Below are 25902 nucleotides of genomic sequence, written 5' to 3' on the forward strand. Positions count from 1 at the left end.
AATCCACTTTGGCATTCTTATCTGCCCAGGGCTTTGGATAGCTTCCTCTATACCAAGGATATTTTGGGATCTCAATTTCATGGAGTATGAGTGACCTTTGGGACCAGGCTTCAATCAACCAACTGAACAAACTATTAGAGTCATTTTCAAACACTTGACATAACACAGAGAATCTAGAATCTCTGTTTAGTGTACCCATGACAATAAATTTGATCTGATTTAATACTGTATTCCTTCCAACCTGACTCAGTCCCCTCAGAATACATTTCCATACGTGTTTTCTGGTTTCTCTCTGTATATATTGGAAGAAGCTTGCATTTCTTTTGGTGTAAACGGTACTTCTTTCTAGTCACACTTTATATTTCTGCTGAGACGTGAGTCTGGTTGTAGGTCTAGAAGCAATAGCAGTTGGGGGGCGCGGGGCAGGGTCCTTAGGAAGAACAAAAGTCCTTTACAAGGACTACATTAGGTGAGGGCCTTACTGATTCTTCAGGCAAGGAGAGACTAACTTCATTAGCCGGGGAAGGAAGGCTATTTCTATGGACAAGGAATACTCTGCAGAACAAGATACTCCGCGTCCTTAGAATCTCCAAATATACCTATCCCAATTTTCAGGCCCCTAATCCTTCCAATCAATGCCCTAACTTTAACAAAAGAGATTCCGTAAGTTTGGGAGTCCAATTTGTTTTGTAATATAGCCGCGTATAGGATTAGAGTTTGGTTTAGTTTTCAGAAATCTCATCTCTGGGGCTACAAGGGATAAAAGTTTCTTTCACAGTGTTTAAAGAAGCTTTCTGGTTCTTCATCTAATCCTTGGCTTGGAATTTAAAGTCCTCAATTTACCTTTTTTCTTCTTCCAGAAATACAAGTTCTAGGACCCACCCCAGACTGCAGAATGAGAGACTCGGGGGCGGGCTCAGCAGTCTGTAGTTTAACGGGGGCTTCAGGTGATCCTTATGAACCATCAACTTTGAGAACCACTGATGCAGCACAACACCTTCAAAATTCTCAGAGGAAATTATTTTCAACTGAGAGTTCTAAACCAAGACAATTAATGTGGACAGAACAAAGCTTATTCAAACATGCAGGGGCTCAAAATTTGGCTTCCTTCTGTTCTTCTTTCAGAAGCAATTGGACGGATAGTTCTTGGAAAAGAAGGAAGTAAACAAAGGAAGCAGTGAAATGGAAGACAAAGGGCCTAGGAAATATGGAAGCCAAGAGCCAAAGGCAGGAAGGAAGCTTTCCAGGATGGTAGTAAAGGCATGTCCCAGGCTGGCTTCTGTGTAACAGATGCAGAAAGTAACTCCAGGGAGGGCCAGGACGCCAAAAAGTATGACTCCAAGATAAAAATGTAGTTGAAAACTTTGACCTTTCAAAATATAATACTTCTAGGTATAAAATCTATCTGGTGGAGTAGGTGAAAAAAATTGTTGATAGTTGTTTTTAAAATTGAAAATAAAATATAAGTAAATTATTAATTCTAGGAAATGCAAAATTTATCAAAGAAAGGACAATATTCTATCGGCTTATCAGTAAATTTACTATATATATGTAAATATAGTAATGTTAATGTTAACTTCTGCTATAATTCACAATTTTCAAATAAACATTTTGGTAGTATGAAGGGAAGAGAAATAATTTGGAAATGGTGTGACAGCTAAACCTTCATCTATTCTAATAGGAAATCAGGAGTTAATATATAATATTGATAAATCAAAAAGTAGCAATTTCTTCATATTATTTAGATATGTAAGAATAAGTACTTGGAAAAAACTTTCAAGTAATTAAAAATGGCGACCTCAGGAAACAGGAATGGGATGGTGAAGAGTGATACAGGATTTGACTGTCATTTTAAAACTCATTTGATTATTTTTAAAAGTATGTGCACTTATCATATAAATAAGTATTAAAATGAGTGAAGAAGAAATTCCCTGATCTCACAAAACACAGTGCAAATGGATTGAATTAACCAAATATTTATTGGTCTGTATGCAAAGCACAGTAATCATAGAGGATGAAGAGATTAACAAAGTCAATCGCTGCCTTCTTGGAGGATAGAACCTTTCCAGAGAATAAACAAGTATCTAAAGCATTGCAGTAGCAGATAAGACCAAGGGATGCAGACCAAGAGAATACTACAGCCTCGACTGCTCATTCCAGCCACTGAAGCCCCAGTAATGGTGACATTCTGGCATACTCTGAACATAAAACACTTTACTTATGTCATTAGCCTAGTTACCCCAATGTTGTTTCTGTAGATGTATAAGGTAAGAGAAAGAAAGAACCAGAAATCCAGTTACTTCTGCCCTATGTGAGTTTTACATGTGTACATACATGTGGGGGTGTGTATGTGCATAGATGCACACATTCACACGTAAGTTTAAGTTTTTCTTACTTGGAAAATATAGTAAGAGTTTCTACCAAATGGCAAATAAAGACTAGTCTAGATTAGATTTAACATTAGGACCATTATGCAAATATTACCAACCTAAGCTAATTTTTTAGTTTTCATGTTGCTACTGTCCCATTTTCTTTGGAAATACAAATTTTAATTATAAAATTTTATTTAGTTTTATATAAAATTCAGAAGAAACTTCATGTCACAGTGGTATTTGATTAGAAGTCCTGAGAGGAAAGAATCTTCTAACATAGTTACTGTGAGCATTCAGAAACACCGCTTTGGTTATTATGCTTCTCAGTAAGAAAGGAAGAAGGCCGGAAAATATTTACATTCTGGTGAGCCAGCAGTGTAATGAATGAAGAGCACTGCACAGATACCAGGGCAAAGGCATTAATTATTAAGTCCATGCATGGCATGTTCCCTGGTATTATAAATTCCAGTTCTTTTCCTTAATGTTTAACTACGAAATTGCTTTTGTTTAATCCCTTTGTAGACTTTCTATGTTAGGGAAATTGACCATGTGTGTTTCCTAGGCGCTGAAAAGCTGATAGAAGCTGTGTGGATGGATTGGGCTTGATGGGGGCTTCAGTGTACAGGGTGACTGGGTGTCATCAAATGTTAGTATCTAGAATTTTTTCCTCTAGAGCTTTTTGGTTACTGGAAAAGATGAGCCCTTCGTCCTGCATGGCTGGCATATGCCTGGCTGCTGGCACTCTGAAGAGGATGGAGAAGGGGGCTTAGTTTCTCCTGTTGAATGTGCAGACGGTCACTCAGTCTCTCTGTTCTGAGCTCGGCACTAATATTCTCAAGGCTGGTGATTTCAGGTTAAGTTGTCCCACAGACCTGGGCTACTGGAATGGGGGTGTGTGCTTTCACGTGGTTGCTCAGAGGAGAGGAGACTGGGCATGGAATGGGGTTCCAGTGGCTCTGTATATAGGTTTTCAGTTAATTTTCCAGTTTCCAGCTCCACCCACACTTTCTCTGGTAACTGGCACCTCCCAATCCAGATCTTCTCTGAGGATCTACAGGGTGTGTTATCTCCTTCTCAGCATATTTTCCTGGAAGTTTTGAGGATAAAGAGTTCTCTGTTCTGTGCTGTTAACTCAGTTACCATACCACCATCTGCTTTTTGCCTTAAAACATTAAAAAAAAAATTCCTCATCTATTGTTGGGCTTTTCCTTCATACCTCTTGTCGTTTTGGGTTGCACAATTTGTTTTAAAAATCCCTTTACTGTCGCTTCAGTGTGATTTTGCGATGCAGGGTCTATGGTCAGTCTACCCTGTATAACCAGAAATCCAGGAAGCGTTTGTTCATTGCTGTGTCTCTAGTGCCTGGCACATACGAAGTCCTTACATAAATATTTGATGAATGAATAATTGAATGTATTGAGTTAGAAGTTTTATAGTAGTAGGAGGCTTTGATGGCAGAAAAATATTATGACTGTATGTATATGTAACAACCTAAAAAGCATCTTTTAAATTGTGGTTTTGCTTTGACTCCATTCCATTTTTTGTTTTTGTTCTTCAACATGGTCACAGAAACTAAGTGTTTTAAAGTGTGTCCATCAACACAATGAAAAGGCAGCCTACTGAATGGGAGAAAATATTTGCAAATCGTATCTATAATAAGGGGTTACTATACAAAATTTATAAAGAATTCAAACAATTCAATTGCCAGAAACCAAACAATCCAATTAAAAAATGAGCAGAAGATCTGAATAGACATTTTTCCAAACAAGACACACAGATGGACATGAAAAGATGCTCAGCATCACTAATCATCAGGGAAATGCAAATCAAAACCACACTGAGATATCACATCACACCTGTTGGAATGGCTGTTATCAAAAAGACAAGAAATAACAAGTGTTGATGAAGATGTGGAGAAAAGGAAACCCTTGTGCACTGTTGGTAGGAAAGTAAATTAAAAATAGAACCACCTGGACCGGCTCCGTGGCCGGGTGGTTAAGTTCGCGCGCTCCGCTGCGGCGGCCCAGGGTTGGGATCCTGAGCATGGACATGGCACTGCTCGTCAGGCCACGTTGAGGTGGCATCCCACATCCCACAACTAGAAGGACCTGCAACTAAGATATACAGCTGTGTACAGGGGGGGTTTGGGGAGATAAAGCAGGAAAAAAAAAAAAAAAAGATTGGCAATGGTTGTTAGCTCAGGTGCCAATCTTTAAAAAAAAAACAAAATATAGAACTACCATATGATCCAACTATTGCACTTTTGGCCATCTATCTGAAGAAAACAAAAACACTAACTCAAAAAGATATATACACCTCCATGTTCATTGCAGCGTTATTTACAATAGTCAACCTAGGTGGCCATCAATGGATGATTGGATAAAGAAATTCCACACAATGGAAAATTATTCAGCCGTAAAAAAGAATGAATTCTTGCCATTTGTGACAACATAGATGGACCTCGAGGGCATTACGCTAAGTGAAATAAGTCAGATAGAGAAAGACAAATACTGTATGATCTTACTTATATGTAGAATCTAAAAAACAGCAACACCGCCAGAACAAACCCCAGGCTCATAGATACGGAGAACAGATTGCTAATTTCCAGAGGCAGGGGATGAGGATGGGCAACATGGGTGAAGGAGTTCAAATGGTACAAACTTTCAGTTATAAAATAAATTAGTCATGGGGATGTAATGTACAGCATGGTGACTATAATTAGTAATACTATATTGCATATTTTGACATTGATAACAGCGTAGGTTTTTTTTTTAGATTGGCACCTGAGCTAACAACTGTTGCCAGTCTTTTTTTTTTCTGCTTTATCTCCCCAAATCCCCCCAGCACATAGTTGTATATCTTAGTTGCATGTCCAGCATAGATCTTAAAAGTTCTCATCACAAGAGAAAAAATCTTTTGTAACTATGTTTGGTAACAGATGTTAACTAGACTTATTGTGGTGATCATTTCACAATGTATACAAATATCGAATCATTATGTTGTGCACCTGAAACTAAATTAACGTTATATGTCAGTTATACTTCAATAAAAAAACAATCCAGTGTTTACACTTCAGGATGGATATGTTTGTTTATTTGGTCTAACACAATTATAGGTGTTATATTAGGCTTAAGCTGCACATTTGCCTATTTATAATTTTTCTCTAGAGATGTATTGAGGCTGATTATGTCGCAAGCACAGTCTTTATTCTTATTTGGTGTATATTTAAGTAGTTTTAAAGAGACTTTTGGTGATTGTGGTATAAAGCTTTCCAGCTACCACTGCCCCTGCTCATTGGCCTTTTGTGGTTGATAAAGTTGGAGAGTCATAGTCTTAGTGTGGCATCTTATCCCGGTATGTTTTACATTTCAAAGTGAATATGTGAAAATGGATAAAATCTAGTAGGGACAAAGAAATTAAGCTATTAAAATGAGAGTAAACAGTAAAATTAATATTTTGAACAAACAGATTAGTATTCTCCTTATTCGGAAGGGCAGCCTTGGAGAACAAAGAGGGGACTGTAGCGAGATACAGGTATGGTAGAGAGCCTGTGATTTGGCTACAGTGGTGGATCTTGGGTCTTGTAAATGGGATGCCTGCACCCTCTATACCCTGAGAAATGAATAAATGAATGTTTGGCATTTACCCCTAAAATCAATGACTAATTCTAAGCCCAAATAGTGAGCAGATGACAGTGTTGTTTTAAACTTCTGTGCATTTATTTTCCCCCCAATCTTTGGGATTTATTCAAAGAACCTACCTAGAAATCCAAAGAGAGGTTGTTTTTTTTTTAAATCATATTATGCACTTTATTTATTTATTTATTTTTTAAGGAGTAGCTCATTTTTTTTCAAGTTTTTTTTTTTTTTAGGTTATCCCTGAGCTAACATCTGTTGAAATCGTCTTTCTTTTTTTCTTCCTTCCTCTTCTCCCCAAAGCCCCTCAGTACACAGTTGTATATTCTAGTTGCAGGTCCTTCTAGTTGTGCTGTGTGGGATGCTGCCTCAGCATGGCTTGATAAGCGGTGCTAAGTCTGTGTCCAGGATCTGAACCAGGTGAGTGTGTGAACTTAACAACTTAGTCATAGGGCTGGCCACAGAGAGTTCTTTCTAATTAAAGAGGTTACCCTTCTAGTAAAGAAGGAAGAAGCCACACCACAAAGTGGGTTAGTAATATAGTAGATTAAGAAAGTCCCTTCCAGAAAACTCTAGGTTTGCAGACATTGGTAAGAAGTTGGGGGTAAGGATAAGAGCTAGATAGTAAGAAACGTTTTGGAGCAGGATAACCAAATCTTTGTAAGTTGTCTGGAATAGATCCTTCACACCTGAATGTTTTTCTGGTCATCTCCTTTAGAATTTCCATCTTTATTATTTGATTGACATATTCTATCAAGTTTCTAACACATGATAAGGTCGGTTTTAGGAAGAAGAAGTTGAGAAGATAGAATTATATGTATCAGAAAATAAGGGATGGAAACAGGTGGGCATGGGAAAGAAGAGAGAATGTGAGAAGCAGAGAGAGCTTTGGGGAAAAAAAAGAAATCTTGAAAATATGACCAAGACTTTTTAGTATAATTTTTCTTCTCCAATTGAATAACTTCTCCGGTATGGTTGGTGGTGGGATTTCTGGGAAGAAACCCAGGAACAAACAGAAAGCTAGGAAACAGTTTCAAACCTTCCTAGCTAATAACCTGGTACCTGCTTATACGGGGTTAGAGCAAAAGTGTGTCATTATCATGTGTTAAAGAGGAAATTGAGTTCAGGATTCTTTGCCAACTAGTTTTGTGCTAATGTGAAAATGGAGTAGGAGCCTGTACCAAAGAGCTATTAAGAAAAATATTAGTATTCTCAGAGGAACTTGATAATAAAATTATATTAACGGTATCTGTGGAAAGACCATGCTGCTACTGGAAATTTAAAAGAAGAATTAACAATAAGGTTACAACTTTTGCCTTTGAGGCAGTAATACATTTTGATGCTTTTCACTTTCACTTTATGCATGACTGTCATGAAATTTCTTTCGTGTTTGACTAAAAATAACAGAACAACAATATTTTAGTGCTGAGTAGGTTAGAGACTTGAGTATTTTTCAGGGGTTAAAAAGAGCAAAACTGATCCTTCATGATGAAAGGTAAAAAGTCAAATGAGATTTAGAAAGCCCATTTCTCATTTCTTTTTTGTGTTTTGGGCTTGTTTTCAGGCAAAAGGACTCCTGTGGAAGATGGAGCTCTTTGTCCGTTTTCCAGAATGTGTTTCCAAGCCCATCCATGAACCATGATACTGCTGCTCTGTGTTGAAATTCTTGAAGAACCCCCACATGTCGGCTGCCGCCTTCCATCCTACTGAAACCATGGTCTTCTCTGCAGTGCTGACTGAGTCCCATACTGGGGCAACCAACACGACGTTCGTAGTCTTTGAAAACATGTACATGAATATTACAGCCCCTCCACCATTCCAGCATCCCGACATCAGTCCGCTGCTTAGATACAGTTTTGAAACTCTGGCTCCCACTGGGATGAATTCCTTGACAGTGAATAGCACAGCTGTGCCCCCAACACCAGCAGTTTTTAAGAGCCTAAACTTGCCTCTCCAGATCATCCTTTCTGCTATTATGATATTTATTCTGTTCGTGTCTTTTCTTGGGAACTTGGTCGTTTGCCTCATGGTTTACCAAAAAGCTGCCATGCGATCTGCCATTAACATCCTCCTGGCCAGCCTGGCGTTTGCAGACATGTCGCTTACAGTGCTCAACATGCCCTTTGCCTTGGTAACTATTCTTACTACCAGATGGATTTTCGGGAAATTCTTCTGTAGGGTATCTGCTATGTTTTTCTGGTTGTTCGTGATAGAGGGAGTGGCCATCCTGCTCATCATTAGCATTGATAGGTTCCTTATTATAGTCCAGAGGCAGGATAAGCTAAATCCATATAGGGCTAAGGTTCTAATTGCAGTTTCCTGGGCGACTTCCTTTTGTATAGCTTTTCCTCTGGCTGTAGGAAACCCTGACCTGCAGATACCTTCCAGAGCGCCTCAGTGCGTGTTTGGGTACACAACCAATCCGGGTTACCAGGCTTACGTGATTTTGATTTCTCTCATTTCTTTCTTCATACCCTTCCTGGTGATACTGTATTCGTTTATGGGCATCCTCAACACTCTTCGGCACAACGCCTTGAGGATCCATAGCTACCCTGAGGGTATATGCCTCAGCCAGGCCAGCAAACTGGGTCTCATGAGTCTTCAGAGACCCTTCCAGATGAGCATTGACATGGGCTTTAAAACGCGTGCCTTCACCACCATCTTGATTCTCTTTGCTGTCTTCATCGTCTGCTGGGCCCCCTTCACCACTTACAGCCTTGTGGCAACGTTCAGTGAACACTTTTACTATAAGCACAACTTTTTTGAGATTAGCACCTGGCTGCTCTGGCTCTGCTACCTCAAGTCTGCCTTGAACCCACTGATTTACTACTGGAGGATTAAGAAATTCCACGACGCCTGCCTGGACATGATGCCCAAGTCCTTCAAGTTTTTGCCACGGCTCCCTGGTCACACAAGACGCCGGATCCGCCCCAGTGCTGTCTACGTGTGTGGGGAACATCGGACTGTGGTGTGACTGTTGGAACCGCCTGACATTTGGGGTGATGGTTGTTCTGTATTTGACTGAAGTCTTCTTTCACGTGGCTTTTCCACGTGTACTTTACTGTTTTTTTATAGGGTTTGTGTGTAGGTGTGTGTGTGTGGTGTAAAGAAAGAATGGTGGTTAGTTGTAATTCTGTTACCAAGGATACACAATAGGGAAGTGATCACAAATGTTACCTCCAGGGTTCAAGAGAAATCTTCGATTTAGGATGGGGAGATGGTTTTTTGTTTCTCTGATTGATTTTGTTTTTGAGGTAGAAATCAGGATTGTGCTTTACTGAGCCTGCAGTTGCGTTGAATTGTAGGTGTTTTGTATGCTGCTAAGGAATGCTTAGTTTATCAGTTCTCTTTTTCTGGAAGACACTGCTGCTTTTTGCCATTACATTGGAGCCAAAAACCACATACATCTCAGTTGCTAAATATTTACTTTTATTGAAAAAAGAAAAACCCAAGAGGGTTAGTGACATTTTAAAGGTCATTAATATTTTCTTTGGTGCACTTTAAGAAACAATGTACAAATGAATTTAGTCATGTTTTTCAGAATTGTTTTTGTACATGACATGTTGTGCTTTGGGAAACATGGCATTATCATTTCTAGGAAGATAGTTTTTAAAAAGTGCTTTATCTGCATATACAGTTTTAAAGGAGAGAACATAAAAATGTAGAAATTTTTCTAAGCACAATAGCGATTCTTTAGAGCAATAGGGCAAAGTCAAGGAGACAGATTACTCTGGCAAGTCTAAGTGGGATGCAGTGAGGGGTGGCTGGTGTGGGCTCTAGGGATTCCTTTGACTCAAGGATTCTCACTGAGTCCAGTGGGAGGAGGGTACCATTCATTGGACACCTACCATGTGCCAGCACTGTGCATCATTTTATCCTCACAGCATCCTGTGAGGTAGGTATTATCTTTTACTTTTTACAGATGAAGAAAGCAAGTCTCAGAGAGAGCGAAATCTTACTCAAGGTTGGGAGTAGAGCTGGGATCCAAGAAAATCTGTCCTGAGATTTTTTGAGTCCTGAGACTGTGCTGTTCTACTGTGCCACCTTGACACCTCATTCAGGTTTAGATGTTTCATAGTCAAAAGAAAACTCTGTGTATCCTTTAGTTTTTTTAGACTAAAACCTTCCTTTCAAAAATAGCTTCATTTTTTTTTTTTGAGGAAGATCAGCCCTGAGCTAACATCTGCCACCAATCCTCCTCTTTTTGCTGAGGAAGACTGGCCCTGAGCTAACATCCGTGCCCATCTTCCTCTACTTTATATGTGGGACGCCTGCCACAGCATGGCTTGACAAGCGATGTGTAGGCCTGCACCCGGGATCTGAACCAATGAACCCCAGGCCACCGAAGCAGAATGTGTGAACTTAATCACTGCACCACTCGGCTGGGTCTTAGCTTCTTTTTTTTAATTATTATTACCAGAAGAAATGTGAAACCATTACAGAAAGTCTGGAAAATAGAAAAAAAAGTCACTCACAACCAACCTTTTACAGTACAACTTTAAAATCTTAGATAAATAAGGCTATAGGGAAATGAAGTGATTTTTTGGCTTGCAAAACAAGTGACTGACACTTCTGGAGAAGTTTTGTATGGCTGTCTGTAGGTGTTGGGCTTGCGGGTTCACAAGTTTCCAGTTGTCCAGCTGTTTCTAAATATTCTGGGCAGAACAGCATTGTTGCCCCAGTGTTTGCCCATAGCAGAGCTGGAGTTTGTGAATGCGCTCGGAAGTGTGTCTCCTGTAAAGAAGCAAAGATGGGCCCTGGTCCGAGCGAAGAGCAAGTTTTAATAGGACATGTCTGAGATTTCAAATTATTTTTCTCATGCTGACGATCTGCCCCCCTAGCTGTATCCAGAACCTTTGGTCCCCTTCTCTCTGTAACCACTGATACAGTTTATAAAACAGTCAACAGGGACGGGGCTGCGGACTAAGACCATGAGGGCTGAAAGTGTAGCCTCTTGGCTGCATAGCCATTTAGGAATAGGTAAGTTAACCATGAACACTTTGGATTTATAGCATCCTATCAGAATCTTAGTGCTTTGTGAACCAGTGGGAAAAATGAGCCTCTGTTTCTTCACTTGTACAACCAGAGTTGGGTTAGATGAATCTTTAAGATCTTAGCCAACTTTAATGTGCTTTTCTCTATGTGAGAGTTGGAGATCTTTGAAGAGCCCGGCTGACGTCAGGTTCACTCTTTGGTTTCCAGTATTACTTCTGGACATTGTACTTCATTAGCTATTTCTTAGAATTGAACGTCTGAAGAGCACATGGCATGGTGTCAGGAGTTGGGGTTTTGGAAGGTTGGTGACATCTGGAAGGACCTGGAAACCCGGCTATTCAGGCAATTGTAATGGTATTGGAACTCATTTTCCAGTGAAGGAACTCTTTTGAGATTCAAGCATATTATTCAATGTGTTGTTTTGGGACCATCTTCGGATAATAGTTACCTACCTCTTTGGTTTCTAATTTATATTATTTACAGGTAAAATTGCTTTTGTCCATAGGAATCTTATAGAACGTAAACACTGTAGTAGATCCTGGTAGCACATTGAGGTGTATTATGCTTTCCGTTTTCAATATAAACTGGATTTCAAGCAGATATTCATAAGGATATTTGAAATTAGTCTTTCTCTAAGGAGAGTCAGCGTGATCTGTATTCATCTTATGTACTGGCAGTAGGTCTGGAGACTCTTTTGTGGTTGGAGTTGAAGCTGGGGTTTACTTTCTTTGTCCTTTTTTTATGAGCCATCCTTTGGTACTTTTGTGCTGCTCGGTAGTCAGTGCATCATTTGGTGAGAGCTCTGGGGTGCCTGCTGAGATGCTTGGTGTTTGTGAAGGAAGACCACGAGGGGCCTTTGTGAGAATTCAGCAACAACACCGAACAGTAGTTCTCTTTACACTGGATAATCTTGATCAGATGACAGTTTACAGGTCACTTTGAACGTTTTTATTATGTATACATTTTGAAAGCTTTAAAAAAAAAAAAGCAGTACTGTGGTGTACCTTTGAAAAACTTAGGTGCAGAATCTCATGTTTCCTGTTTCCCTATATTTTCTTGAGGGGAGAAAAGGATACCACTACTAATGAGCACTGCTGAACGACATAATCAGAAATGTTTTTGTTTTAATTTTTCTTCTGGCTAATAAGTAAGAAACATGAAAGAGAGAGTGAAATATTTGTGGTCAAAAGAAATCCCCAATAGCCTGGAATAGTGATCTTCAAACTTTACTATGAGTATGTGTCTAAGTATTCCCAGTGGAGTTTGTTAACAGTATAGATTCCCAGGGTCCCCAGAGGGTCTGAAGTGGGCACGGGAGTGCAGCCTTGTTGAGCACTCTGCCTGATTCTGATGGAGATGGTCCCTGGGGCACACGCTTCAGGAAACACTCCTATTGAAAATATACCCATTTGAATATTGCCTGTTTTATCCAAAAATGTTGGTTTTGTGTTGGAAGCCCTTATCTCCTAGTGCATGGATAATCTACATCGAGAGGAAAATCTGCATATCATTGTTCCTAATTTGCTGCCACGGGTGTTAGTGCCGAATCTCGCCAGTGTTAGCTTTACCTTCTTTCAACTGGTAAAATTCTAATAGATCATATGGTTTCACAGTAGAGCAGTAAGAGTGAAAATATTTGAAAGTCATGACTTTCAGGAGTCTAATTCCTCTCTGTCTTCTCCTAGAGAGAGATCTTTATTGTATGGAACTTCCTGAAGAGTATGAGGGCAATGTAAAGATTCCTCTAATTCCCATTGCTCTGCTTATGCCAGTCATGTTCAATGGAAGCATGAAGAAAATAATCCTTGTAATGTATGTATTTCAGTTGCTGACAAAGATATTTAATTTTTTCTGGATCCTTGCTTTTGTTTACATGAAAATATTTATGTATATATCACAGAATAATTTTCACTTGCTTGAAATTTTATTCTACCATCATTTTTAGTTTAAGTTTAAAGGACTGCTTAATTCAGATTTATTTTCACAGCCATAGTCCTGTTAAACTGCCTTCATTGAAGACTCAGTTTTTTAATAATAAAAATATCAAAGCACATGTTTGTTATTACAGGTAAATGGTAATACATACTAGATATATATTGGTACTAGTCCTTTGTAATTAAAATTAATTTATTTTACAATAGTACCTGACCTGTATGAAAAAAAAAAAAAACACTTTAAATTTTGGGTGGTTAATATTAAAAACTCAACAAGTATCGTTCCTTGTGCATATTCTTATTACAAATACGGAAATGCTCCCAATAAGAAAATGAATAAATGTTTAACATTTCTGAAAGTGGAGTTTTTTTTTAAAAGGACTACTTCATCTTATCTTAGAAAAATTTGTCAGGAATAATACTTTATGTTAAATTAAAATCTGAGTTTAGTTTCAAATCCTTCTTCCTTTGGGTTCTTATTTTCAAATTAGCCCTCAAAGTCTGTGTGTATGTAACTATATCCTAGTTTTAGAAGTTCTTGGAGTAGCTAAGTGTGAAAAGAAACTTGGCAAAAGATCATTAGTAAGAAACAGTTTTAAGAAATTCTGTCTAGAAGAGTTGTAAAAATGGTACTTCTGAGTCATTTAAAATTAGATTGTCACTTGGCAAAGCAACAACAGTGTCTGCTCCTGTTTTGATGAAATGATTTCATACTGCCCTTCCATTTCTAAAAATCTAAGGCCTTTCTAAAATCCACAGGAAGTATCATATATTTGTGTATAAGAGTTTCAAGTTTTTGCCAATTAGATATGGGGTTTTATTTTCTCTTCTTTTTCACTCATATGCAATAGCTAATTATATTTCTTCTTTTTAAGTTATAAAAGAAGTTGATCTGCAAAAGAAGGTTGTCATTGAATCCACATTTGATAGTTCCTTCTGAAACGAAAAAGTAAGAAAGATATAGCAAAATAGAGGAACGTATTGATTTAAAAATATTTTCACGTCTACCATGAAAATAATGAAGCCTGCTCAATTCATTCATAATAAAGAGAACCTTTAGGAGCAATTTCAACCTTAAATATCAAGGTGCAGTCAATCAGATGCAATGCAAAAAGAAAAAATAATAATTTCATGGCTGTATCAGTTAATGTTTAACCAGAGAAACAGAACTAGGGGAAGATACTTATCAACAGATTTATTGCAAGAATTGGCGTACATGATTGTGGGGCTGGCTAGGCAAATCTGAAATACAAAGGGCAGGTCATCAGGTAGGGCAGGCTGGAAATCACAGGCACAGCCTGAAGCTGCTGTCCACAGGTGGGATTTTTTTCTTTGTCAGAGAAGCTTCAGTTCTGCTTTTAAGGCCTTTCAACTGATTGAATCAGGCCCACCCAGATTATCTAGGATAATCTCTCTTAGTTATTGTGGACTGATTATGGACTTTAATCACATCTATAAAATACCTTCACAGCAACACCTAGATTGGTGTTTGATGGGATAACTGGGGACTGTAGCCTGGCCAAACTGACACAACTAAAGCCCACTAGAATCGCAATATCCAAATTTAAAATGTAATAAAATCCTTCTATGAGGCTGTAGTGGTAGTCCAAAAAATTCAATCATGTAAATCTCAGTGTTGACATTAATAAAGCAACCAAGATAAGCTTGTTACAAAGAATGGGATACACATTCTAATTGTATTATATTCAAATTTGCATAATCACAGGGCTCAATATTTATCTCTCTTTTTCACTGTATTTATTTTGAAACATCTCAAAAGGGAGTAATAATCAATTGATCAGATGACTCTGGAAGCCAGCTTCCCTGCTATGTAAGCTTTCATTATTTCTAATACTTATCAAGGAGGATGTCTTTCCAATGAGGAATTTGAGAGCATTTATAGTTATAACAATATTAAGTCTCAGCATAAAAGTATGCTAATAGTAATAATAATAATGTTGGGTGCCATTTGTTTGCCACTTATTGTAGTCAAGATACGCTTTATCTATTTTAATTCACGATATTTCTTCCCTTTTCCAACTGAAGAAACTGTTCCCAAGAGATTAACTTTTTCAAGCATAGCCCAGATTCAAATCTAGACCTAATGCCAAAGTTCATATTTTCTTAGGCCGCCTTACTTCGAGTGTTCTCTGATTACAGAACTGAGTCCCTAGTGAAAAAGAGCTTCCTAAGCCTCATCCTGGATGATGATTACCCTCCATGCATTAGGATAATAAATAATTATAGCAGCAAAACCTATACACAACGTTGTACATACTAACGCAAAATCCAGGTTAGCTTGTTCTTGGTCTTAAGTCATTAACTCTATTTGGCTAAGTCAAAAAAGAGACTCTTGAGCTGACTGGGCACCTGAGAGCCTTGGGCACACCATCTCTAATGTCATAGAACCTTCACAGAGGTTGTTAACTGTGCAGAACTATGGGGACACTTAGACACCCAGACACTTAAACTTCCCTTAAATTTTGTAGATCCCAGAACCCCTTTGGGAAAGGCCTGCACCCTGGTGCACAGTTGGTGTTCAATTATGTAGTGATTTGTCTGAGGTACTGGGGTTTATCTATAGTAACCATGATGTGGGGAGAAGAGGTTGAGATGATGAAGTCGGGAGCCCGGAGCTCCTTGTGCTGGCTTTGACTCTCCTGCTGCGTCACCGGAACTCTTTCAGCCTGACATAAAATGGCAGTGTTTTAAGATACCCGTGAACTCATGATTGGTATAGTAATTAGAATTGCTTAATCTTTTGAATCCTTCGTACCAAAACCAAAACAAAAACAAACTCTGTTACTGTAGTTTGTCATTGTATATTCTTGAAAACGATGAAAAATATATTTTTAATTGTGTAATTTATTGACCATCTGTTCTGTGACAATACCTCTGTTACAGGTTTTCAGATACATTATACCCTAATAAGCAGATGAAGAAACAGTTTTAGAGCAGTTAAATGACTTGTCGCATTGAAGAGGTAGAGATGGGATTTGCACACAGCTGGATAGCTCCCAGCTTAGAGGTCTTTCCATTTCACTTAAGTCAGTGAGGTTTTATTGTCGGAGAGAGAAAGGCTGGAATAGGGAGATTGCGAGGTTTGGAAAAACCAATAATCAAGTAAGCAGAGGCCAGATAAATTATCTTGGAAAGTATCTTAATCTTATAGGTGCATTTTTATTAGTTGAAAGAAGAATAGTAGAATGTTTACGTTTTTAAGGAAATAATTTTTCTTTTTTAGTTCATCACCCAAGCTCAACCACTAATAAACAGCTGAGCTTGGGGACAAAGGAATATGGGCAGGTCAATGTGACATGGCCAGGAATTGTGCTTCCCAGTGTGGGCCAGCAGTTTGTTCTCAGCCTGGACTTAAACCTCCGAGGGGATGTGAGAGGGGTCTATACACCCACATGCACTGGTGAGTATTGCTATCACTTTTGCTCTTCTGGACTTAATGCTCGAAGAACTTTTCCTTCATGGATACTGAGGACTCTTTGGGAAACTGTCAGTACCCAGTGCATTTCTGTCTGCTCTCACCTCCTCTTCCAGGACTCATCTCATGAGCAAGGTAACTGCAAATGGCACAGAAGACATTTCTCTCTGACAAGAAGAAAGATGAAGTTTTCTTGTACGACTTCTCCGAAGATTTATAGTCTCAAAAGCTATGATTAACTTAGATTGCAAGACATCACACTACTTATGTTCCTCTGTGTGAAGGCTACTATTGCCAAGCAGTGGGTTCCGTTTGATCTCTCTCGAGGGCGAAAGGCTTCTCATGAAAACAAACAAGATGCACACTGAAGAGAAATAGAGCAGTGTGATCTGACAGAGTTGTGGTGACAGCCAAACAAATGTGAGATGGGGTGACAGCCAAACAAAGAAGAAGACATCAGCTTGGTCTTGAGTTCTAGCCTTACTTTTCGCCCTTTAGTTCACACGTTTCTCCCCTGATAGACACTAAGCTCCCTGAGGGGAGCAGGGCCCTGTGCTTGTTTGTTTCCCCAGCACCCAGCATGGTGGCTTGCAGAGAGTAGTGGTTCCCAAAAGTCTGGAAATGGACTTTTGATGATAGAATCCTGGTGGTGAAAATCATAATGCACTTATCCAATACCACGTAGGTTCCAGGTGGCAAGACCTGAGACCATTGCCCAGGTGTTTAGTCTCTAAGCCCTGTGACCTGCCCACCATACACAGCTGCCTCCTTGATTTATGGGAGAAAGTAATCTAGGGGTTATCTGACACTCCATCTAGGCTACTTTAGGGGATGACCGTATAGAGTGGATAGAGCTGCTAGATTTTCATTTACTAAACCTGGCAACCTTAAGAGTGGTGCACATAATGTGTGCAATTTTTTGATCCTATGATGTGCACATCATGTCATGGAGGAGGTCCTCTCTTCTTCTTATTTGTCAGACTGATCTGTGCCTGCATCCTGTGGTCTTGGTTAAATATGCTGGGGTTCAGGTTTCGAGCAGTAGGGGGAGGACCTGAGTCATTGTGCAGCTGAGGAGCACTGATACAGATAGTCGGACTGATAACAGCAGGTAAAAGGCGTGTTTCTGTGACTGTTTTGTGTAATCTCAGTTTGTTGGTAAATGAATGATGATGATGATGATATGGACAAACGTGTTCAATAACCACCTGCGTCAGGGAGATTTGGGATGGGAAATGTTTTCTGTTGCTGGAATTAGACATCCATATGGTGAATGCCATTTGAACACTTGCAAGAGAAATTCAGAGTTTAAATCACTTTCACCATAGTTTTGGCAGGACTGGGAACACATTTTTTTTCAGCTGTTCTTCCTGATGGGAGCTATAAATAGCTTTGGGGAAGTATATAATTATCTCACAGTAGAAGCTCAAGATGAAAAGCCACATGAGATTTTAAAGGAACATTTAATAGTTGCTATTATGTAACATTTATGAAATATGCTCACTGTGCTCATTGTCTTTGCCAGGAAGAAACTTGGAATAAAAAGTCAATCCAAGATGTGACATGTATAAATAGACCTAAAAGGTATATTAACATGGTGCCAAAATGAAGGGTTAGTTCAATAAAAAAAGAAAATTTAGGAGTAAGAAAGAGTCAGCCAAGTCTGTGTATTATTGTATAGAATTGAAGAAAACTTATATTTAGTAACAAATCTTTAAAATACTGGCAGTTTAAAACAAGGATGAATAGTCACAAAAACAGGTACCATTATGGTATATGTATGAGGTAGTACTGTGTTTTTTTGGCAGCTAGCTTAGACTTTTGCATATAAAAGTTTACCTACTCTGTTCAGTGAATAAATACTAAAAGATTTATATACTAAACAAAGATTCATTGTTGGCTGAAGCAAGGTAAGTGTTATAAATAATGATTTCAGTCATCAGCTCCTGGCTAAGACTGTTATTACAGTTTAAATCTATTGAAAGTCCAAAACCAAATATTAATGACAGTTGTCGTTTGTCTGATACCTGCTAGATGATGGAAGTACTATATCTATATGAATATATAATCTCTAATTCTTAGAATAACTCTGGGAGGTAGATATTATCATTCTGAAATTTTACAAATCCATCAAGGTCACAGGACTCATAAAGTGGAGATACAAGAATTCAAACCCACATCTGTGTGGACACTGACACTCAGGCTTTTTTCAAGTTGTGGTACCATCTATCCAACCTCTTACTATGCTTGCTTATTTCTTTCACCTTATTTTTCCTTCATGCATGAAGGATTTTCCTTTAGAATCTGATTGGCCCACTCAACCTAGTTTGGACTTCATGATCTGTCCTGTTGCCTCTGGTCCTGCCCTCAGCTTGTCCTCAGTTCTTCTACGGTCTCCTGGCTGTAGGCTTTAGAGATCTGTCTACATTACTCATCACATTTCTATTCGTATATACTAGGTTCAGCATTCCTAAGTACTCCTCAGTGCTGATAATTTGCATAGATGCCACCTACAAGATAAAACATGAATATCCTCGTTATGGCCTGAAGTCATGTGTTAGTCATTTGCAAGCAAGAAGCACAGGAAATGAACCAAAGATCCTTATTAAGCATGATTGGTCCTTGTATGCTCAGAGAACTTCCAAATATAGGGCAGAAATCCAGGCAGGCCAGGCAGACACACAGCTGCTGGAGGCCAGGGTCAACAGAAGACTTCTGAGATCTGAATAATCAAAATGACGGTAGTTTCTTTGTGTTGGAGTTCTTCTTAGGAAGAGGTTCAGACCTGGTGACCACTAGAAAAGCAGACAAGAATTTGGAAGTGGGAAGGGACTCAGGCTGGAGAAGTGCCTACACTCAGGCCTTTAATAAAAAGCTGGAGACCTCCTCTGGAATGTTGGCTTGGCCAAGAGGTCATGGGATGCCTAGAGGCATGTGGCTCTTGTCACGAAGTCCTCATGTCTCTGAAGGAGGGCCTCATAGGAATTTGCCCCCTTCTGCAGCCTGAGTGCTCATCTGGGTGCTTTCAACTTAATCCCAGAAGGGGCTGACAAACTGATATTATGGTTTAGAGGGTTAGGAATAACACCAAAATGAAAGCAACAGTTCCTTGCTCTTCTGGAATGGGGCCAGTTACCCACAATAAAATACTCAGCAATCACTAGCTTAAGAGAAAAGTTCAGATCTAGGCATGAATATGGTGAGGGCTTGGAAGTAGAGTGTGAAAACACTCAGTGTGGCAGGTACAGACCACGTTTAAATCAAAGAAGTTAGGAAATTACTGAACCTTGAGAAATCAGGTTTGCAGGAATGAGGCCAGTGGGTAAAGGCTTCAGCAAGCTGATGAGGTGCAGAGCTGACCATGCAAGATGGGCCTCCCTCTACTGGCACCGGAAGAAAATGGACCTTTGCTGCCCTCACATCTTTAACTCATCCAACACCATGTGCACTGATTCTCTTCATGCTCTGCAACCCAACTCACTCATGGGCCTCCTGGCTTATCCCCAGTACTTACTCTTGTGAATGGCTTCCTCCCTTCATCCTGACTTTTGAGGATGCTCTTCTAGCAGTTAGTTTTGCTTCCTTCTTACACTACAATGAAAATTCGCTAGCCGTGCTTCCTCAGGTGGCCCTAGGTAATCACCTTCTCTGGTCCAACCATAACCCTGGATGGTATTACCCTGGCCCCACAAATGTGACATGAGCATCAATCTGTATATTCATTAAAGTAATGCTAGCTTCTGACAACAAATCCCTCAAATCAGTGGCTTAACGCAAGAATAGTTCATTTCTTTTTCATATAACAACACAATTTAGATAAATGTTCCTGGTTGGCGCCAAGTTATCATTTAGGAATCTGGGATGATGGAAGTTCTGCTATCTTCAGCATGTGGATTCCAATGTTCCAGTATTGAGCTGGTGGACTGGATAAAAGAGGGCCCATAGTTGGACACCTGGGAGATTTTAATAGACCAAGCCTGAAAGTGGCATTCATCACTTCACCTCCATATTCCATTGGATAGAATTTGGCCACGTGGATACACATTCCTGCAATGGATACTGAGAAATGTGGTCTAGTTGTGTGCCCCAGGTGGAGAAGAAATGAGGTTTGGTAACAACATAGCTTTTTCTGCCACAGTAGAGCCAGCAGTGACCCCTTTGTTTCTGGCCAGAGTGTCCCAGAGAGAAGAAGCCACTTGAGATGTAAGCATCCCTCAATGATAGTGGCCCAGGAGAGTTCCCCTATGTGCAGGGCCCTCAGCTTCCCTCTGATACTCTTAGCACAAAGATTTCCCCTGACACAGTCTAGCACCTCAATGTCTTTATGCTGTTGATGAACTCTGTACCCCAGGCTGTGAAATTTATGGGTGAGGCAGAATGAATCTTAACATCCTGGCTGAGAAGGAGACAAGTAGATGAATAATCCCACACTCATGACCAGCCAGACTGCTCCTAGAACACCATGCAGGATTTCTGGAAGTATTTCAGGCCATGTCAGATTGTTCTTGCCTGGCAGCAAGTGCCTCCACCACCATCTGCCACCTCTACTGGGGCATCAGTCAATGTGTTGCTGTGTCTTGGAGTTCTGTTTGCCAGCACAGGTTTTATCCAGGAACAACGAGAACCTGAGTGTCTGACAGGAAGGCTTTCTGGACAGTTACATCATTTATTAGTATAGACCACAAAGTCAGTTGTCTGTGGATAGAAGGTTAGCTGGCAAGCCAACCATATCGGCTCACTGGCTGAGGACTGGAGATAAGCTATGTGTGTGGAGGAAGTGTGCTCATGCTATATGAAAGTGCAATCAGTGGGCATGTTTACAATTGTATACCGGAGAAACCAGTTACTTCTTTGAGTATTCCTCTCCATCTGTTCAAGGTGCTCTTTACCCAGTGAAGGGAGACGTGCAGCCTGCTCTTGTAAGTGCAACTGCTGGTTTTTCTCTTCTCCCTCCCTTCCTGTTCTTTTATTTCAGTAAACCAGTGAACTCTGGGTGCTCATGGGACTGAGATGGGCTGGGCACAGACCCATGGGATGCTAGTTATAGAAAATCCTGTTCTTTGGATCCTGGTGCATAGGCCCAGCTACTGAGCTGCCCAGAATTATTCAAGTCTGAGTAAATCCCACTGATTACCACTGATAGATGGGCCCTGGGGGAGGGCTCATGACCCATGAATGTCTGGATGGAAGATCACACGGAATGACTGGTCCTGGAGGTCAACCAAAAGACATACAGGCTTTCCATATAAATGTAGATCTTAATCATCCTCATGTGTCCCATGTGATGACTCATGAATGATATTCTCCTACCTTCTGACCTCGTTTCTTAATTCTTCCATTTATGAGTTCAGTTTACTCCCAGGAGCTGATGCTTGGCTATAAATTCCTGTTTTAACTCCTTAATTATGATTCAAGTTATGCCCCTGGAATTGTGGCTGCAAGCTTCCTTGGGAAAATATTTCACCGAGTTCAAGAATCCCCCAGATTCCTGTGGATCACCAAGACCTTAATCTGCAGCTCTCTTGCTGGGACTTCATTTGAACAGATGGGACAAACTCTCAATAAAGCTCAGCGCCCTAAGTTGCATATATCTCAGATTCTTTTACCTCTAAAGTACTTTATTCCAAATATTTGTGTGTGTGTGTGTGTGTGTGTGTGTGTAACAAACCCATTTAGCTTATGAAAAGTACAGAGGCCTAACCAAAACTCACTGAATCAGAATATTCAATAAATAGTTTGATCCCTATCCTGCTTTCTAGGAGATTCTCTCTTGTCCATTGCTTTCTATGGCTACATCTCCGATGGATATTGGAGAGAATGAGCTATCTAATAGTGTTGTCTTGGAGCAGTCTACTTAGGGTTAGTAAAATATCGGGGTCCTGGGAGTTGCTTTAGAGCTCAAACAAAGCAACTTCCTTAACAGCTTATGAGGCTTTCCACCCTCCAGGCCCCTTATCATTCCCTGAGTTCCATGGGCTAGTAACCCAAAATCAGACATTGTATCAAGACATAGTTTTTGAGTTGTGAAACTTGGCATGGAAATTTCAATCTCTTAGCAGCTGGCCTTCCTTAGTCTCAGACATCGGCTGGTGTTCTTGACTCTCAACTGAATGGGTTGCATTTTGGTCTCTGCCTAGGGATAAAATCAAACAATGCCTCTGGTAGGTGTCATCAGTAATTTGCCTTTTGCTCCTAGCCTCCTTCCAGCTTCTTCTTTGCAGTTAGCTTAGTCGTTCCCTTTGTCACTCACTCCTAGAGTGCGTAACAGCAGATAGGTGCATGGGAACATATCTCAACTTTGTCTCCTGGAGCAATTCTTCCCTGCCTTTCCTAGCAAGAACTATAACTGACAGTAGAACATTCCATTTTCCAACCCCTGGTTTCATTTCATTGGATTTTTAGCTATCTCAGATTTCAGGCCACAGGCAGAAATGGTTTGCATTAACATATTCATAATTTTAATTCCTTCCTGCTTTCAGATGGGCCAATTTCAGCCTAAGTGAATCTTTTCTTTGTAGAACCTTATAGAAGGCCACAGCAAATAACTCTCTCTGAACTCCTAACTGTTTTCCTATCAAGTCTTTTATTGGAAAGTTCCAAGAGACACCTGGTCTCAATCCCAAGATACAAGGTTAAATATTTCACTACTTCTTATCAAAGATTACCAACTTCCCTGCCCAAGATGGAAAGTGCTTGTTACTTTCTACCTTACTTTTGCCTATTCTATCTTTTTTATCCATTACTTACATTATCTCACTTCCAGTTCCTTTTTTTTTAATTCATTGAGCACTCTTTCCATTGTAAGTGACAGAAAACCAAAGAATCCGGTTTGGGCATAGGGAACATGCTCCACCCTGCAGCCCGTAAGTGTACTATGGGCTAAAAGTGAGGCAAAGTGTGGGTGGTTCTCTGGAGACAAGTTGGGGTACAATGACTAAAATGATGGTCTATGATTATTGAATGGTCAAAAATCAACAGATTTCCATTACGTTAGGTCTCTCAGCTGAGCTGCTGAATGCTGCTGGAGACTATCACACAACCCTAAAATTGGTGACATTTCAAGTTCGTGTTCTCCAACTTTATTTTGACTTCAGCACTACTCAGCAAACTTTTCACATTGCTATGTCATCTCTTTTAGAGGTTCCAAAAATGCTTATTCCTAAACTGCCATTCTTCTTTTGGCACAACTCTCCGTTCACCTTCAGCAGACAGCCTTGCCTTTTACTTCCTATAGAAAATTGTGGATAAAAGGTAAGCTGTCCCTCACCTTCCTGTTCCGACATATACAAATTTGCCTATATTGAAGTGACTTTTACCTCCTTTCCTGCTCCTGCGTCCTGCACTCCAACCTTCTCTCCTTCATAGGAAGCCCTCAATTATCATTGTGCCCTCTCCTATGTTTGTAAAGTCTTCCTCTCTACCTGCATATCTCTCACAGCCAGAGCGGGCTTACCATAAAGCCAATGAAGGTTAAATAAGCTTCAGAGCATCTTACTTGCCTGAGTCTCTTTCTAGGGTCTGGGTAGAAACTTAGCAATGTGTTCACAGGGTTATATGTATTTGTATGCTGTGCAAAAGTAAGATATATTAATGGTAATTTTTCTGTATATACTTTCTCACTCACTCTAAGACCATTGTCTATTTCCAGTTTGACTTACCTTCTGTCAAATTTCCTTTGTGTTTTGGGAGTTTGTAGGCATTTTGGGATCCAAATTGAATTGGGGACACATTTTCGTGTAGGTTTAGTGGGATGTATATACAGTTAAGTTATTGCTAGCAAGCCTCGTGTAGGAATGGCTTCCAGGAATACTCCTACTCTCCACTATGCTGACTCACACTGCATTGTAACTTGAAGGTGCTGTACGAATGCATCTTTTGGTGCCTGGCACCGGAAGTATGAGGATAATGGAGGAGAAACAATATTTGAAATGTTTGGAGCCAGAAGCTAATCTGTGGAAAATTCTTCCAATCTTCACATATGTAAAACTGTAAGTGGAGAATTCACTTCTCATTGAAGCCTAGTAAAATCGGAAGTTCTCTTCCTGTTAGGAACATATTTAATAATGTGATAAAAAGTTCAGTTCACATATATTTCTTTTGGGATGGGAATAATGTGAAGTAGAATTTACCAGAATTCCTGTCTTTGCAAGGCAGAAAGTTTAGCAGTATTACAAATGACAAGTGTCTATGTTGAAGTCTCATGTTTTATACATTCCAACCATTAATATTAACAGGTAAATTTTGAGCAATCACATTAGAATAATGACTGAATTATCTTCTTGTTATCTCTATAGAAAATTATTTTAGACAATTTTTGTCATACAAAGAGATAATCAAGGAGTATATATCCAAAAGAGGTGGCCCATCTTGGCAATGGCAGTGACACCAGAAAAACCAGCACCTCAGCAGCAGTGGTGCCAACATCCCCAGAAAACTCAGGAGCAGCAGCACAGGTGGAACATGCATCAGCAGCTCCCAAACCCATAGAAAGCCTGCAGAGAGCCAGGTAACAATGACAGCAGAGCCCACGACCCCGGTTACCCCCATATTTTTAATGTAGTTGTATTAAAAACAGCTATAACCACTTCAATTTGGTAACAAACTCACAATACAAAACGTCTCCCTGCAACTTCAGCTCCTTCACCTTTGGCAGCAGCACCTACAGACCCAAAAAACCTGAACATGGTGGAGGTGCCCATGACCCTGGCTCCAGCCACACTCTCCCCCTCCTCCTGCCACAGTAGGGGAGCCCATGACCAGGTGACTCCAGAAGCAGCTGAAGTGCTCACCAGCCCAGTAACCCCAGTGGTGACACTCACAACTGCAGTGACACTGTAAGCAGCAAGACATCAGCAATCTCAGAGACACAAGCAGCACAACAAGGGCACTGATGACACCTCTGGCAGAGGCAGTGGAGGGTGGAAAGTGCAGGCTCTTGCATACAACCAGAAGCACTCAGAATCAAAGTAACCAAATAAGAAAGGTGTTGGCTAACACAAATGTGCCAGCAGAGGAACAACTCATCAAGTACCACGAAAAGCGACAGTGACACAGTATCACAAAAATAAAATGATAATTCTCAAGAAACTAAATTTGAAGTCACAGAAAAATTGTGATCTAACTGACAGAGAATTCCAAATAGCTGTCATGAAGAAACTCAGCAAGTTACAAGAAAATTCAGAAAGACAAATCAATGAGCTCAGGAATAAAATTGGTGAACAGAAGGAGTACTTCACCAAAGAGATTGAAACTCTGAAAAAGAACCAAATAGGAATTCTGGAGCTGAAGAACACAATAAATGAGATGAATTATAAAGTAGAAAGCATTGGAAATAGAGCAGACCATATGGAAAAGAGAATTAAGTGAGCTCAAAGATAGACATCTAGAGATTATTCAGATGGAAGAGGAGAGAGAACTAAGATTTTTAAAAAATGGAGAGATTATAGGAGAAATATCTCACTCAATTAGGGAAAGCAAGATAAGAATAGTGGGTATCCCAGGAGGATAAGAGAAGGAGCAGAGAACTTATT

The 25902-nt window shown here is 39.8% G+C and overlaps 1 protein-coding gene across 4 annotated transcripts in view; it reads left to right on the forward strand.

Moving 5' to 3' along the window:
• The window catches only part of GPR63 (G protein-coupled receptor 63), a 51353-nt gene extending 41119 nt beyond the window's left edge, over positions 1-10234 (forward strand). For 3 of the 4 annotated variants that reach the window (XM_046676385.1, XM_046676386.1, XM_046676384.1), the window contains one exon: positions 7572-10234. In XM_046676385.1, coding sequence (XP_046532341.1) covers positions 7689-8981 — 1293 coding nt within the window. In that variant the 5' untranslated portion in view covers positions 7572-7688 and the 3' untranslated portion in view covers positions 8982-10234. Of the gene's footprint in view, positions 1-6375; positions 6428-7571 lie in introns of those variants that run through there. The other variant, XM_046676387.1, reaches the window with a different exon arrangement.
• The last annotated feature ends 15668 nt before the right edge of the window (positions 10235-25902 follow it).

Source organism: Equus quagga, chromosome 11, assembly GCF_021613505.1.
Source record: "Equus quagga isolate Etosha38 chromosome 11, UCLA_HA_Equagga_1.0, whole genome shotgun sequence".
Taxonomy (NCBI): domain Eukaryota; kingdom Metazoa; phylum Chordata; class Mammalia; order Perissodactyla; family Equidae; genus Equus; species Equus quagga.